General features: G+C 43.6%; 1 protein-coding gene across 1 annotated transcript in view; it reads right to left on the reverse strand.

Moving 5' to 3' along the window:
* Positions 1 to 14,628: 14,628 nt before the first annotated feature.
* LOC117368311 (alpha-N-acetylgalactosaminide alpha-2,6-sialyltransferase 2-like) overlaps positions 14,629 to 16,786 on the reverse strand; it is a 33,744-nt gene continuing 31,586 nt past the window's right edge. The window contains exon 7 of the mRNA XM_033961849.1: positions 14,629 to 15,209. Coding sequence (XP_033817740.1) covers positions 15,039 to 15,209 — 171 coding nt within the window. The 3' untranslated portion in view covers positions 14,629 to 15,038. The remainder of the gene's footprint in view (positions 15,210 to 16,786) is intronic.

The following is a 16,786-nucleotide window of genomic DNA, read 5'->3' on the forward strand; positions in this document are numbered from 1 at the left end:
TTCTTAATTTCCATAAAAGGTAATAAGATTTTTTAACCAGGATAGTAATATGAAAATGAAAAGATAATTTGCAATCAGGGTTGGCTCCTAAAATTTTTATAGTCGGTGAGATGGAATAAATGTTACCGTTCAAATTTAGAGAGTCCTCCTTGATCGCATCGGAAGGAGATGCCAAAAAAAATCTTGTTTTATCAGGATTGAGTTCTGTAAGGTAGAACCTTAGAACCGTAACATTTGGGTGAAGCCTGGGATGGCCTTGGGTGTGTCACCAAACAACGCAGACAACTTATAGAACAGTATCAGGTCTACTCTGAGCATTGATTGGCACATCTGGTTGCACTCGAAGTATCTCCCTGCCTTGAAAAAGTTCAGCGAAACACGTCGGCAATGGGGATGAAAAGATACTAAAATACCTGTATATCTAATGAAACTTAAAAACATAAAAAATAGTATTTAACCAGCAGGATTGATGAGGATTTAAACCACTTGAAGTTAAGCTACTCGGTGGTGGTCTGAGGATCCTTGTAGACTGGAGTTTTGTCACTTGGTGCAATAGGGAATGAGGACTGTATCAGTGGATTTCCTATTTGAAGAATACTCCAAAATTGTGATTCTGTCATTATGCACTCACTTAAGCCAGCCACTGAGCCAGCCTAAGTGATTGTGCCTAACTTTTTTTCCCAATAAATTTTATTGTATTTAAAAACTTAATACTGTAACAAAAGTACATAAAATATAAACAAAGCAATATTTAACAATTACAAACCTCTAATAATGCATACTGAAATACTATACGAGTATATAGTCAAGCTGGCATAAGTGATCATTCCTAACTTTTAATAATAATAATAAGAGTTTATATACCGCAGGACCGTGAAGTTCTATGCGGTTTACAATAATTAAAAATGCTACAAATTGAGTGGAGTTAACAAAGTTAGAAGCTAGTGATTAACATCTCTAGGGATCAGTTATTGTGGAATAAGATTGTGCAGGTTAGTTGCCTAAATACTTCAGGAACAGATATGTTTTTAGGCGTTTCCTAAATTCCCCATAAGTAGTAGGCGTAAGCAATTGTTCCAGATCTTTACCCCATAATGCGGCCTGATGTGAGAAAAGATGTTGATGATGTCTTTTAAATTTACATCCTCTAATCTGAGGGGAAGGAAAATTCAAGTGTGAGCTTCTCTTATGTCTGTTGGCTGAGAAAGAGAAAAGGTCAGTTATATATTTAGGGGCTAAACCAAATAGTACCTTAAAACAAAAACAACCAAACTTAAACTTCACACGTGCCTCCATCGGCAGCTAATGCAGAAGTCGGTAGGAAGGTGTTACATGATCAAACTTCTTCAACCCGAAAATCAATTTGACCGCTGCATTTTGCACCAGTTGTAGTTGCCACATGTTCTTCTGGGAAATTGCCAAGTAGGCGATATTACAGTAATCAAGTTGACTCAGTATGAGGGATTGTACCAGAATTCTGAATGATGACGCATCAAAATATGCTCTAATGCAGTGTTTTTCAACCTTTTTACACCTATGGACCGGCAGAAATAAAAGAATTATTCTGTGGACCGGCATCGGTTGAAGAACACTGGGCTAAGTCATGGGCCAGACCCCATCCATCTCTACCCAATTTCCACCCCAGACCCCTCCCCCATAATAGTACTAATTGCACCTTGCACGTCCCGTGCCTCATCTGGAAGCCTTCCCTCTGACATCAGAGAGAAGGCTTCCGTTTCAGGCACAGGATGCCCTTAGGAGCCACTGCCTGTAGCTTTGTGCACTGAATCAGTTAGGAAGAGGGAGCTGGCTCAAAGATAACGCTGCATCGATCGCACCGTGGACCGGCATTTGAAGAACACTGGTCTAAGTCGTGGGCCTGACCCTGCCCATCTCTACCCAATCTCCACCCCACACCCCACCCCCATAATAGTACTAATTGCACCTTGCACGTCCCGTGCCTCATCTGGAAGCCTTCCCTCTGACATCAGAGAGAAGGCTTCCGTTTCAGGCACAGGATGCCCTTAGGAGCCACTGCCCGTAGCTTTGTGCACTGAATCAGTTAGGAAGAGGGAGCTGGCTCAAAGATAACGCTGCATCGATCGCACCGTGGACCGGCATTTGAAGAACACTGGTCTAAGTCGTGGGCCTGACCCTGCCCATCTCTACCCAATCTCCACCCCACACCCCACCCCCATAATAGTACTAATTGCACCTTGCATGTCCCGTGCCTCATCTGGAAGCCTTCCCTCTGACGTTGCAACGTCAGAGAGAAGGCTTCCGTTTCAGGCGCAGGATGCCCTTAGGAGCCACTGCCTGTGGCTTTGTGCACTGAATCAGTTAGGAAGAGGGAGCTGGCTCGAAGATAACGCCGCATCGATCGCATCATGGACCGGTGGTTAAAGAACACTGTTTTGGGCCTGATGCACGTGCTGGCCCTGTGGACCGGCAGGAAATTTCTGTGGACCGGTGGTTGAAGAACACTGCTCTAATGGACCGAAGCTTCCAGAGAGTGAAAAAACCCTTTCTGATTATGGAGTCCACCTGGTCTGTCATGGTTAGGCTCTGGTCCACAGTGAGTTTGTGCAAGGATTATTTAACCGTGAAGGCACTTAAGCGCTCTTATAGAAAGATGCATAGTACGGAGACTGTGTTAGCTGTTTTTTTTTAAGTGAGGTACATTCTATTCTAGATGGTGATAATTTGCATTGATAATTTCTTTGGATTTTTGCTCAGCCTGTGAGCTGGTTGATCACAAGGTGTTACTCAATCTTTTATGAGACATTGGTGTACACGAGACAGCGTTAAACTGGTTTTCATCTTTTCTCGGGGATAGTACACTCAGGGTAGTTTATGGCGGCTCAGCAAATCAGGAGAGAATATTAGAGTGTGGGGTACCACAAAGCTTGGCCTTATCGCCAGTTCTATTTAAGGCCTTTGGCTAGATGAATACAAGAAGCTGGAATAAGCACATTTTATTAGTCTGTAGACTCTCTCCTGTTACATTGGACTTGGGTTCTCTACAAGATAGTTTAAAGAATATTAATGAGTGGTTGAGTGAAAAGAAATTTGTATTAAACATGTCTAAGAGAGTCACCTGTTAGAGAAACACCACAATTGTGTTAAAATGGTGAACAGTTTTAGGAAACCCGCTCTCCCAAGTGATTCACAGAGAAAACACTGGATACCAAAATGCTTATACCAGCAAAGTAAATGCTCCCATGCTCATAGAACAATAATAATAATTTATTTTCTTGTATACCGCCCTACCAGTAGTTCTGGGCGGTTCACAAGAAGAGAAACTGAGGGCTCCTTTTACGAAGGTGCACTAGCGTTTTTAGCACGCGCTAATCCCCGCGTTACATGGAAAATACTAACGCAAGCTCTATGGAGGCGTTAGCGTGTAGCACGCGCTAAAACCACTAGTGCACCTTCATAAAAGGAGCCCTGAGCCATTTCAGTGAAGAAACACAATTCAAAAAACATATCCTTAATTTAAATACATCAATAAAGAAATACAATTCAATAAAGTACAAATATCTAATTAAAATGCACCATCGTTAAAAGTTCACATTCTTGCTTATTGAATAGGTAAGTTTTCATTAATTTCCTAAATTTGAGATAAGAGTAAGATTGGACGATCAAAGGGCACATCCAGGAGTTCATCTTCCCCGCTTGATATGCTGATGTCCTGTCCAGAAAGGTTTTATAACGACAGACCTTAAGAGCAGGGAAGATGAACATACCGGAGTTGAATAATTTCAGATAAGATACCAGATAAGAAGGCAATAAACCAAAAAGTGCCTTGTAACAAATACATCCAAATTTAAAAATCACTCTGATTCCAAATGGGAGCCAATGCAATCTAGTATAAAAAGAACTCACGTGGTCATATTTCTTTAGACCAAAAATCAAGCGGACAGCGGCATTTTGAACTAATCAAAGTCTTTTTTTGTTAACCCTAGATAGATGATGTTACAATAATCCAGGGTAGACAGTATGGTAGAGTGAACTAATAGCCAAAATATTTCTTAATGGTCCTCAAGTTCCATAGTATTGCATAACACTTTTTAATTAACAGATCCGTATGCTTCCTAAAAGTTAAACTACAGTCTAAAGTTATTCCCCAAATTTCAAATTAGGTACTATTTCAAAACACTGACCAATCAATTAAATAGTTGTTTCCTGGATTTTATCGTTAGGGCTAGCTAAAAAAATCTTGGGGCTTTTTTCCCTGGAAAAGCAGAGACTTAGAGGGGATATGATAGAGACTTACAAGATCATGAAGGGCATGGAGAAAGTGGACAACACAATGAATGGTATGTAGAATGGTAGGTACTATCAAGAAAGGTATTACAACCAGAACGAAATAAGTTATCCTGCCATTGTATCGGGCAATGGTGCGCCCGCATCTGGAGTACTGTGTCCAGTATTGGTCGCCGTACCTTAAAAAGGATATGGCGATGCTCGAGAGGGTTCAGAAAAGAGCAACGCGCTTGATAAAAGGTATGGGAAAACCTTTCATATGCTGAAAGATTAGAGAAACTGGGGCTCTTTTCCCTGGAGAAGCGGAGACTTAGAGGGGACATGATAGAGACCGTCCTACAAGATCTTGAAGGGCATGGAGAAAGTGGAGAGGGACAGATTCTTCAAACGTTTGAAAACTACAAGAACGAGAGGGCATTCAGAAAAATTAAGAGGGGACAGATTCAGAACCAATGCTAGGAAGTTCTTCTGCACCCAAAGGGTGGTGAACGCCTGGAATGTGCTTCCAGAGGGTGTGATAGAACAGAGTACGGTATTGGGGTTCAAGAAGGGATTAGACAATTTCCTGAAGGAAAAGGGGATAGAGGGGTATAGATAGAGGATTACTATACAGGTCCTGGACCTGATGGGCCGCCGCGTAAGTGAACCTCTGGCCTGACCCAGCAGAGGCACTGCTTATGTTTCTTATGTTTTTAATGTACGCACTGGATTAGTGCACGCTATTCCGTGCGTTAAGGCCCTAGCATGCCTTTGTAAAACGAGCCCTTAGTTTTTTCAGAATTAAGTTTCAGCTTGAACTGCAGCATCCACAGTTCTACCTTTTCCAAGACATTTGAAATCTGAGTAATCAATTCACTCGAGAGAGCTTTACAAGGTAATAATAAGATAATATAATCTGCATATATATAAAACATCACATTTAAATTTTGGAGTAAATGCACCAAAGAAAGTAAATATATATTAAATAGTGTTGGGGGACAAAGGAGAGCCCTGCGGAACTGCACATGAGTTCATCCATGAAGAGGAATATTTACCTTCAGGATATACTTCGTATGTTCGACTTTTTAAAAAGAAGAAAATCCAGAGAAAACCAAAAAAACTCTGTGGAGTGACGATGTTCCCAAATGGACTTTATTTGAAAGTGTCAAAGTTCCAAAGGTACACTGAAATCATCTACATAAAATAATTCCATCCACATAAGAGCCTTAAAGGACCTAGTCCGCTAGGGATACAGGACCCAACACGGTCCGCGTTTTGACAAAAAGTCTTCTTCAGGGGTCCCTGGGGGGTCCTATAAAAGTGAGTACGTGGGAAACAATTGTATGGTGAACCAGAAGTGAGACACTGCTTGCAACTGTTTCCCACGTACACACCTTTATAGGACCCCCAGGGACCCCTGAAGAAGACTTTTTGTCGAAACGCGGACCGTGTTGGGTCCTGTATCCCTAGCGGACTAGGTCCTTTAAGGCTCTTATGTGGATGATTTACTTTTATGTGGATGGAATTATTTTATGTGGATGATTTTAGTGTACCTTTGGAACTTTGATACTTTCAAATAAAGTCCATTTGGGAACATTGTCACTCCACAGAGTTTTTTTGGTTTTCTCTGGATTTTCTTCTTTGTGGATATTTTGGGGTCAATTCCTTTTGTTTTTTGACTTTTTAAAAAGCCACAAAACAATTAAATCTAAGCAGCTCAGCAGTAGATCGAGATCAAAAGCGCTGCTTACATCCTACTGCAGAATCAGGGCACTAGTGCCAATGCTAAATCGAATATTGAGCTGATTTACCAATGATGCTATTACTGTCTCTGCACTATATCCAGAGCGAAATCCTGATTGATGATCATGCAGAATATTGAATTTTTCCAAATATTTTACTAATTCAGCATTCACCAGTCCTTCTGTTATTTTTGCAAACAATGGAATACTTGTTACTGGTCTGTAATTGTTTTCACATCTAAGTGATTCCTTAGAATTTTTTGCAATGGGTGTAATTATAATTCTTCCTAAATTTTGCTCAAATTGTGGCTTCTGCAGCTGAAAAGTAATCCATTTATATAAATGAACTCTAAAAGTAATGAGTTTTTCACGTCAAACGAAAGAAACTTTATGACAACCTCCTAGCTACTAGAGCTGCAAAACTGAACCACCAACTCTCCAACCTACTAATCACGACCACAGACTTCAAAACCTTAAAAAAAGAAACCACCAGACTTGACCCAAGCACCACCTGTAACATAAGAACATAAGAAGTTGCCTCCACTGGGTCAGACCAGAGGTCCATCGTGCCCAGCGGTCCACTCCCGCGGCGGCCCATCAGGCCCATGACCTGCGACGTGGTTTCTGACTATTCCTATAACCTACCTCTACTTCTATCTGTACCCCTCAATCCCCTTTTCTTTTAGGAACCTATCTAGACCCTCCTTGAACTCCTGATCCTTCCCATCTTAATAAAGCTCCAATCGACCCAACACCTGTAAACTGTAATAATGAAATAATGTAATCTACCTTGACCCACGAGTTAATGGCGGAATAGAAATCACTAATGTAATGTAAATATCTAATCGACAATATTTTTTTGTATATTTAAAATATAATTTGCAAAAAAATTCCCAATCTGGGACAAGAAATTGTTCCCAGATCATGTCTATCCTAACATCCTCTGAATGCCAAATCAAATCTGGAATATCATTATCTTGGGCCCTACAATCGGATTGCAAACTACTAATTTTGTTTTTAAAAAATTCTGCCAGTTTGTCTGCAGATGGGATCATTTCCTTATTTGATTGTTTTTTTTAATCAGTCTCCTATGACCGTCAGAGCATTAACCCTGCCGGCCCTGAGTAGAAACCTCTACAGTAGCTTTGTAAAAGAAAAGTTTAATCTGCTAAGAACTGCTAATTAAAACAGCCTCAAAACCACACCTTTAATTAAACAATAACAGCAATAAGGATTTCAAGATAAGCCCTTCATCGGCATAAAAAACCTTCTCTCTTTCTCCAAATTATCTCTCTGGGCAATGCAAAAAAACTGAAAGCAAAATCCAAATGTACATAACAGTCAGACTTATCTGCACAAGGTGAAGCAAATGTTCCCACTGACAATGGCCAGCGTTTCGCATAAAAGCTGCCTCAGGTGCACTGTGCAAACTGTCTTACATCTTCACAATGCTTTTTGCTGCAGCTGCTGTCTTCTCATAAATAAATGGGACGGAAACAGCCCCAGTTTCCAACTAACACTAAACGACAATACCATAGAATCAGCCAAGAATGGGGTGGGAAACCTAGGAATATGGCTGGACCCAAGCCTAGACATGACAACACAGATCCAACACATCGTCAAAAACACTTTTGGCAAACTTTACTGGGTTAGAGGATTGAAACCCTACCACTTCTACCAAGCCATGTCCAATGTAGTAATATCCCTGGTACGCACAATCTTCGACTACTGCAATGCAACCTTCCAGGGTTTACTGAAATACATGATCTGACAGATCCAAACAGTACAAAACACTGCGGCAAGGTTTTTGCTAGGAAAATCAAGACAGACAAGTGTCACCCTGCTACTGAAAGAACTACACTGGCTCCCAATTGAAAGCAGGGTGAAATTCAAGATCTTATTGCTCACACACAAAACCCTCCACCTCTCAAAAACAGCAATATCTTGCGGCCACGACTACATAGCCTTACTCCACTACAAGCCAAGAGTCTCTACTACAAATACCCTTCAAAGACTTCAAATTCAAAAGCACAAGGGCAAGATCTCTATAATGGATCCAATGTGGTGGAACACCCTACTGAAGGAACTAAAGCTAGTAATGGATGCCGGAAAATTCAAGAAAGGGAAAAACTACTACTTCAACTGAAGCTGTGAGCCGACAGAGGGAGAAAGCTACATAGAGGCAAATAGCAGGCAACCCCCACTAGGAACACGATAGGAGGACACGACATGTATGCACATGGTAGATTTTTCCAGAAGTGTTTAAGATATGAGGAATATAGTAATGGTTCTGAAATAACTTAGGATGAGTGTAACTAGAATTATCTAGGAGTGTAAATACACATTGTTAGAGCAATTAGGATACACATAATTATACTTTACTTAGTTGCAATGTTTAATTTATTTAGGAAGATGTAAATATAGCATACAGAGGCCTAAATGACTAAATGCTCTAATTGTGTACCAATGGTCACTAAACCAGTTTGACTGGTTTAGTGACTGACCGAATTTGCCAACCCGATGTTCAAAACAGCTCATAAGAACATAAGAACATAAGCAATGCCTCTGCTGGGTCAGACCTGAGGTCCATCATGCCCAGCAGTCCGCTCACGCGGCGGCCCAACAGGTCCAGGACCTGTGCAGAAATCCTCTATTTATACCCCTCTATCCTCTTTTCCAGCAGGAAACCGTCCAATCCTTTCTTAAATCCCAGTACCGTACTCTGCCCTATTACATTCTCTGGAAGCGCATTCCAGGTGTCCACCACACGTTGGGTAAAGAAGAACTTCCTAGCATTTGTTTTGAATCTGTCCCCTTTCAACTTTTCCAGATGCCCTCTTGTTCTTTTATTTTTTGAAAGTGTGAAGAATCTGTCCTTCTCTACTCTCTCTATGCCCTTCATGATCTTATAAGTCTCTATCATATCCCCTCTAAGTCTCCTCTTCTCCAGGGAAAAGAGACCTAGTTTCTCCAATCTCTCAGCATATGGAAGGTTTTCCATCCCTTTTATCAGACGTGTCGCTCTCCTCTGAACCCTCTCGAGTATCGCCATATCCTTCTTAAGGTACGGCGACCAATATTGGACGCAGTATTCCAGATGCGGGCGCACCATCGCCCGATACAACGGCAGGATAACTTCTTTCGTCCTGGTTGTAATACCCTTCTTGATTATACCTAGCATTCTATTCGCTCTCTTAGCGGCCGCTGCGCACTGTGCCGTCGGCTTCATTGTCATGTCCACCATTACCCCTAAGTCCCTTTCCTGGGTACTCTCGCGTTCGTACATTCTCTGACTCTTCCATAACAACGTTATTACTATAGATATAGCGGCACTAGAAAAGGTTCAAAGAAGAGTGACCAAGATGATAAAGGGGCTGGGACTCCTCTCGTATGAGGAAAGACTAAAGAGGTTAGGGCTCTTCAGCTTGGAAAAGAGACGGCTGAGGGGAGATAGGATTGAAGTCTACAAAATCCTGAGTGGAGTAGAACGGGTACAAGTGGATCAATTTTTCACTCTGTCAAAAATTAGAAAGACTAGGGGACACTCGAAGGTACAGGGAAATACTTTTAAAACCAATAGGAGGAAATATTTTTTCACTCAGAGAAATAATTAAGTCCTGGAACGCATTGCCAGAGGTTGTGGTAAGAGCAGATAGTGTAGCTGGTTTTAAGAAAGGTTTGAACAATTTCCTGGAGGAAAAGTCCATGGGGGAAGCCTCTGCTTGCCTTGGATCGGTAGCATGGAATGTTGCTACTCTTTGGGATTCTAAAATCTTGTTACTCTCTAGGGTTCCAGAATCCTGCTATTCTTTGAGATTCTGTATGGAGCGTTGCTACTCCTTGGGTTTCGGCCAGGTACTAGTGACCTGGATTGGCCACCGTGAGAATGGCTGCTGGGCTTGATGGATCATTGGTCTGACCCAGTAAGACTATTTTTATGATTTTACTATTAAAATGAGTTTGTTAATATTACAACGAGTCATCCGATCAATGGCCTAACATTGCAAAGCCATAAGTGGATTACTAATACTGACTCAAAGAAAATGACAGGTCTAGTCCTGTTGGTAACAGGTCTGCCATGTTTTTTCTTTCTTTTTTTTCCTATGGGCACAGTTCTTGTGTGTGTATAACACTTGCACAATATCTGTCTCATAAAAAAAAAAGTTGAGCTGCCCCCCCACGATGACCCCCAGAACAAAAATAGCAGAAGGAATGCCCACTCCTTCCTTCCGCCGCAACCCCCCCTTCCATGCTGAGCTGAACCATTCCCCCCTGCTGAGCTGAACTGACCACCCTGCCAGGACTCCTCCCCCCTGTACTTTAACAGAAATCAGCAGGAGGGATGCCCACTCCCTCCTGCCGCCACTTACCTCACCACCACCAGGACCCTCTCCTTCTCTAATCTGCAAACTTTACAAAAAATTTGCAGGAGGAATGCCCACTCCTTCCTGCCACTGGATAACCCCCAGACCCCCAAAACCACCCTGTACCTCCATGTAAAGAAGACAGCAGTAGGGATGCCCAGTCCCTTCTGCTCACAGGCCTGCCACTCCAAAATGGCAGGCCTTCCCCTTTGCAATACATACTGGGATGCAAGAGGAGGGACCTAAGGCCATGATTGGCTCAGATGCAGCCTAGGGGTACTGAACCAATCATGGCTCCTGTGTATCCCAGGATGCACCAGGCAAGGGACCTAAGGCCTTGATCAGCTCAGATGCCCCTTGCGAGGGGCATTAAGCATCTGAGCCAATCTGGGCTTTAGGCCTCCTGCCCAGTACAACCAGGAATACATTGGGAGGAGCTTAATCAGGCCTATAGGATGTACTGGGAAGGGGAAGACCTGCCATTTTGGCGTGGTGCACCTGTAAGCAGGTTATCCCTCCTGCTGTCTTCTTCACTTAGAGGTTTAGGGGGGGCTGGGGGGCCTCTGGTGGCAGGAGGGAGCGGGCATCTCTCCTGCCAATATTTTGTAAACTACGGGGAATGGGGGTGGTCCTGGCATGGGGGGTCAATTTGGTGGGGGTTCGCAATGGCAGGAGGAAATGTGTATCCCTCCTGTTGATTTTTATTAAAGTACAGGGAGGGGGTTTGGCAGGGAGGGGTCACGGCAGCAGAATGGTGTGGGCATCCGTCCTTACCTTATTTTTGTTCTGGGGGTTGTTAGGGGGCATCATTGAGGGGTTCACCTTTTTTTATGGGCAGATATTGTGCTTCCAATAAAGATAAAAGATAAAGCCAGTTAAATTGTCACCAACTAGAAATCGGGTCTTTAGCTAACATAGTAACATAGTAGATGACGGCAGATAAAGACCCGAATGGTCCATCCAGTCTGCCCAACCTGATTCAATTTAATTTTTTTTTTTTTTTTTTTTCTTAGCTATTTCTGGGCGAGAATCCAAAGCTTTACCCGGTACTGTGCTTGGGTTCCAACTGCCGAAATCTCTGTTAAGACTTACTCCAGCCCATCTACACCCTCCCAGCCATTGAAGCCCTCCCCTGCCCATCCTCCTCCAAACGGCCATACACAGACACAGACCGTACAAGTCTGCCCAGTAACTGGCCTAGTTCAATCTTTAATATTATTTTCTGATTCTAAATCTTCTGTGTTCATCCCACGCTTCTTTGAACTCAGTCACAGTTTTACTCTCCACCACCTCTCTCGGGAGCGCATTCCAGGCATCCACCACCCTCTCCGTAAAGTAGAATTTCCTAACATTGCCCCTGAATCTACCACCCCTCAACCTCAAATTATGTCCTCTGGTTTTACCATTTTCCTTTCTCTGGAAAAGATTTTGTTCTACGTTAATACCCTTTAAGTATTTGAACGTCTGAATCATATCTCCCCTGTCTCTCCTTTCCTCTAGGGTATACATATTCAGGGCTTCCAGTCTCTCCTCATATGTCTTCTGGTGCAAGCCTCCTATCATTTTCGTCGCCCTCCTCTGGACCGCCTCAAGTCTTCTTACGTCTTTCGCCAGATACGGTCTCCAAAACTGAACACAATACTCCAAGTGGGGCCTCACCAATGACCTGTACAGGGGCATCAACACCTTCTTTCTTCTACTGACTACGCCTCTCTTTATACAGCCCAGAATCCTTCTGGCAGCAGCCATCGCCTTGTCACACTGTTTTTTCGCCTTTAGATCTTCGGACACTATCACATCCAAAGTCCCTCTTCCCGTCCGTACATATCAGCTTCTCACCTCCCAGCATATACAGCTCCTTCCGATTATTAATCCCCAAATGCATTACTCTGCATTTCTTTGCATTGAATTTTAGTTGCCAGGCATTAGACCATTCCTCTAACTTTTGCAGATCCTTTTTCATCTTTGTGGAAGTCTTTGCCAAGGATGTCTTCCAGCACTTTTGAAGTTTCTTGAATGGTTCTTTTTTTTAAACGTGACTTAATGTATTTATTTATTGCATTTTTTAATTTTAGTCACAGCAAACTACCTTAATACTTGTGTGAAAGGCGGTATATCGAATCATTATAATCAAGTCAAATCAAATCCGTGCAAAGATTTTATGTTCATTTTTTTTGCATTGCCCAGAATGCTAATTTGGAGAAAGAGGCTTTTTCCTTCCTCTTGGCTTTAATTAGCAGCTCTTTGCAGATTAAGCATTTTGTATCCCAGCTCAGCAGAGTTTAACTGGTCAGGAGCCTTGTTTGCATGGTTAAACTCTGCTCTATAGGCACTTTATTTAGAAAATGCTGAGCTCCTAAATTTATGTTTGTAAATTAGCATCCTAGTCCCGACCCATTAGGGTTTTCTAATCGTCGGCTGCTGCAGTAAAAGCTCCGATGAGCGTGGAAGCTTTTACCGCAGCGGCCGGCAACCCCCCCTAATGCGGCTTGATAAAAGGGGGGAGGGGTGCAAATTTGAAGCTTAACTTTTCAGATGAAACTTCATCTTAATTTAGGAGTTTAAAAGTTATGCTCATACAATTTAAGACAATTATTCGTTTGCCTAGATTTATGAGCTTAATTTGTGAGGTCAGTCCGGAAAATTCTTTTCCCCACCATAAATCTATCCCTGTTGCCTACCACTTTTTAGGTTCCTCACTGTTTACTCAAAATTTCCCTAAAATTTATGCCCGAGCAAATTTTCAAAGAGGTCAAACTATGAGCAGAACTCTCAGAGTTAGGATTACTGGGCTCTGTATTTAGGGTTACCATATGCAGTGGCATAGTAAGGGAAGTGCGGGGGGGTGCAGACCGCCCCGGGGCACCGTGTTGGTGGGGGCGCCAGCACCCCTCCACGCTGCCTGCCACATCACGCCATGCTCGCATAACCCTTCCCTCCACCCCGTACCTCTGTAGATGCTAGTGCGAGCAACTTCTCCTGCCTGTTGTTCGCGCCAGCCTGGTTCCCCTCTGAATCACTTCCCGGTCATGGGGCCAGGAAGTGACATCAGAGGGAAATCCAACACTGGCGCAAGCACTTGCTCTGGTGAAGATTTAGAGGTATGGAGAGAGGGGAAGGGAGAGTGGGAGTGTGGAGTGGGGGCACCACCGCCCCGGACACCCCCAACTCTTACCACGCCACTGACCACATGGCTCCAGAAAAAGGAGGACGGATTGAGACAGCCGGGTTCTACTTCCATTGAAACACAGATGTCTCAATCCGTCCTCCTTTTTCAGGAGCCATATGGTAATCTAATCTAATAAAGCCCTAAGCGCGCATGCGCACTCCCACCTGCGTGCTCCCGTTTTCCATGCACTGTAGGTCACCGCAGGTAGGTGTGTGCATGCGCGAGAATCCCCTGAGGCGGATGTCGGCCGCGGCAGCTGTTGGCGGCTGCAGGCCGCGGCGGAAGATGGCTGAAGCCTGGCTTCCCAAATGCAAGAGGACACGAAGGAAAGTGGCAGCGAGCCACAGTGTCTCCAGCAACCATGTCCCTGCCTCTCTGTTTCCGGGCTGTGATGGGAAAGGATGGGCTGAGGACAGGGCTAGAAGAGGAAAGAGAAGCGCCTGATCCGGCAAGTAACTCAACAGCTGAGGAAACTGCTCCCTCTAGCTGATGGAAAAGCCAGGGAGCCAGAAAGAAAGGTGGGGGAGGGGGGGGGGACGATACAGAGGATAAGAGAGAAAGAAAAAAAAGAGACTGAACTGAAGGATAAGAAGGGAAATTAAGATACAGAGGAAGGGATAGAGAGAATATTGTAATCACATCATATGTCATATTGTATTAATAATTGGGAAGAGGGTAGGAGAAAATGATTGTTTTATGTATTATTTGTGTAGTTAATAGTGCGTTTTATGCAGTATTTTATGTTCAATTAATTGTATTGCAATGTCAAAGTTTGGAAAAAGGTGGAAATAGGGAAGGTAAAAGGGGAAATGGGAGCCTGAATATGGGTAGGTAAAAGGAAGGGAGAGGGGTTACTGCTGGACAGGGGGAGCAGGGAAGGGGTACTACTGGAGAGGGGGAGGTAAAAGGAAGGGAGAAGGGGTACTGCTGGACATGGGAGGGAAAAGGAAGGGAAAAGAAATAGAAAGACAGACAGACAGGGGGGCAGGGAGAAAGAAAGACAGACAAGACAGAAAGAAACGCCTCAGCGCCCCATTGTGCTTAAAGTCTACACATCTATTCTAGCATCTGTTAATGTAACGGGCTCAAATACTAGTCCTACATATTTGTTTGAATTATTTGGAATGAAGCTTCCTAGAGATGATTGTAGACATATGTTGTACAAGATCGGTTGTTTGGATATCAATTATATTTAAGATTTTTGTACTGGGGTTTCTGGGTTCTTATTACCACGTCTCATGCTCTGTTTTTGTTTTTGCATATCTTTGTAGTGGTCCATTGTGGGTCAGCAAACATAAAATAAAGAAATAAATACAGATTAAGTTCATCACAGTTGTTTTGCTGAAATAGTCCGGACTCTATGGAATGTCTCTGTGTATTGTAAACCTGTTTTATCGTACCCTTCATTGGTATAGTGCATGCTGGATCTAGATGCAGCAGGATATGCCTCTGCGGCCCTTCTTTGGCTACTGTTTTACCACTGCACACGTGTGTGACGTGTCCTGAGTGGGCCCAGTGTCACTGCCTGTTGTACAGCTTTATAATGCCCTTTCTGTGGAATTTCTGCCACAGGTCCATCTCCAGCTTGAAATTGTGGTTGCTGTAGAAGATCATTTGCTGGTAGGTCTTGTCGAAGTAGTGATTGGAATATTTCTTGTAATCTGGAGTGATGAATCCAAAAGCACTGACCTGAAAAGAAGGAGAAGAAATGGAACAAGAAATCCCTGAAAACCTCTCTCTTCACTCAAACCATAAGGTAATAATACTAATAATAATAAATAACAGTTTATATACCGCAGTACCGTTAAGTTCTATGCGGTTTACAAAAGATTAGAGAAGTACAAGTTGAGAGAAATTAAGGGAAGGGAGAACAAGTGGGGGAAATGACCAGAGAACCGTTAAGTAGGGGAAAAGGAGGAACGGGTCAACTATCTAGGTACTTCAGGAACAGGTGAGTTTTTGTTCTTAATCACCCTTTGTAATTTTTTTGTAATCTTTTGTAAACCGCTTTGAATCCAGTAGGAGATATAGCGGTATATAAGACACCATTAGATTTAGCCTTAGCCTAGAATCAAAGTTTTCTCTACTCATTGTCCTGAAAAGGTAATTGGGTGAAGCCCCGTTTTCATGAAGGTATCTAGAAAAGGAAAGCGAATTGGGATTTGAATACCGCCTTTTGTGGTTTTGGCATTTCAAAACTGACATTCAAAGTGGTGGGCACTGGAGGATTAAGTGACCTGCCCAGGGTCACAAGGAGCAGCACCGGGATTTGATCTCACAACCTCTGGGTGGAGGCAGCAGCTCTACTAGTCAGCACACCTTCCGTCTGTCCCAGTATGGCAGCTCTTATGTGAGCCAAGTCTAGGACAATCAAGCCACTGTGACATCACCGCTGAGGTTGGCTCTTAGGCATTGGTGGAATGAGGCATTATGACATCACAATCTCAGCTCTGGAATGTTGCTACTCTTTGGGTTTCTGCCTGGTACTTGGGACCTGGGTTGGTCATATTTAATACAGGATTCTGGGCTTGATGGACCTTCAGTCTCTCCCAGCATGGCTGTTCTTATGTGAGCCAAGTATAGGACAGTGAAGCCATTGTGACATCACCGCTGAGGTTGGCTCTTAGGCATTGGTGGAATGAGGCATTATGACATCACAATCTCAGCTCTGGAATGTTGCTACTCTTTGGGTTTCTGCCTGGTACTTGGGACCTGGGTTGGTCATATTTAATACAGGATTCTGGGCTTGATGAAAGGGAATGGGGACTTGTATACCATCTCTTTGAGCCTTTGGCATTTCAAAGCTGACATTCAAAGCAGTGAGCAATGGAGGATTAAGTGACTTGCTCAGGGCCACAAGGAGCAGCATTTAGCAATTCAACCCGTAACATTCAGGCTGAGACATTCACAGTTCCTCAGGTATTTTATAAGAGATTCTGGCCAATCAGAATCTTAGGCCACTCTCAGTGCATCCCAGAATGCACTGGGAAATGGGCCTAAGATTCAAGTCGATCCAGGTGCCTAAGGCCCCTCCTATAGTGAAGGCGGACCTGCTGGCCAGACACAGGAAGGACCCAGCCGGCCATCTAAACAAGGTTAGGGGTGTCCAGGTAGGCTTGGGGGGGAGGGGTTGAGCGGGGGTGGGAGGGGTCTGGGTGGGGGGGGTCCAGTGGGAGTGGGCTTGGGGGAGCCAGGGTGGGCTACCTAGGGGGGGGTGGGGGTGTCCGGCAGGAGGGACTGGGCATCCCTCCTGCCGGCAACCTTTC

The sequence above is a fragment of the Geotrypetes seraphini genome, chromosome 10 (genome assembly GCF_902459505.1).
Source record: "Geotrypetes seraphini chromosome 10, aGeoSer1.1, whole genome shotgun sequence".
NCBI lineage: Eukaryota > Metazoa > Chordata > Amphibia > Gymnophiona > Dermophiidae > Geotrypetes > Geotrypetes seraphini.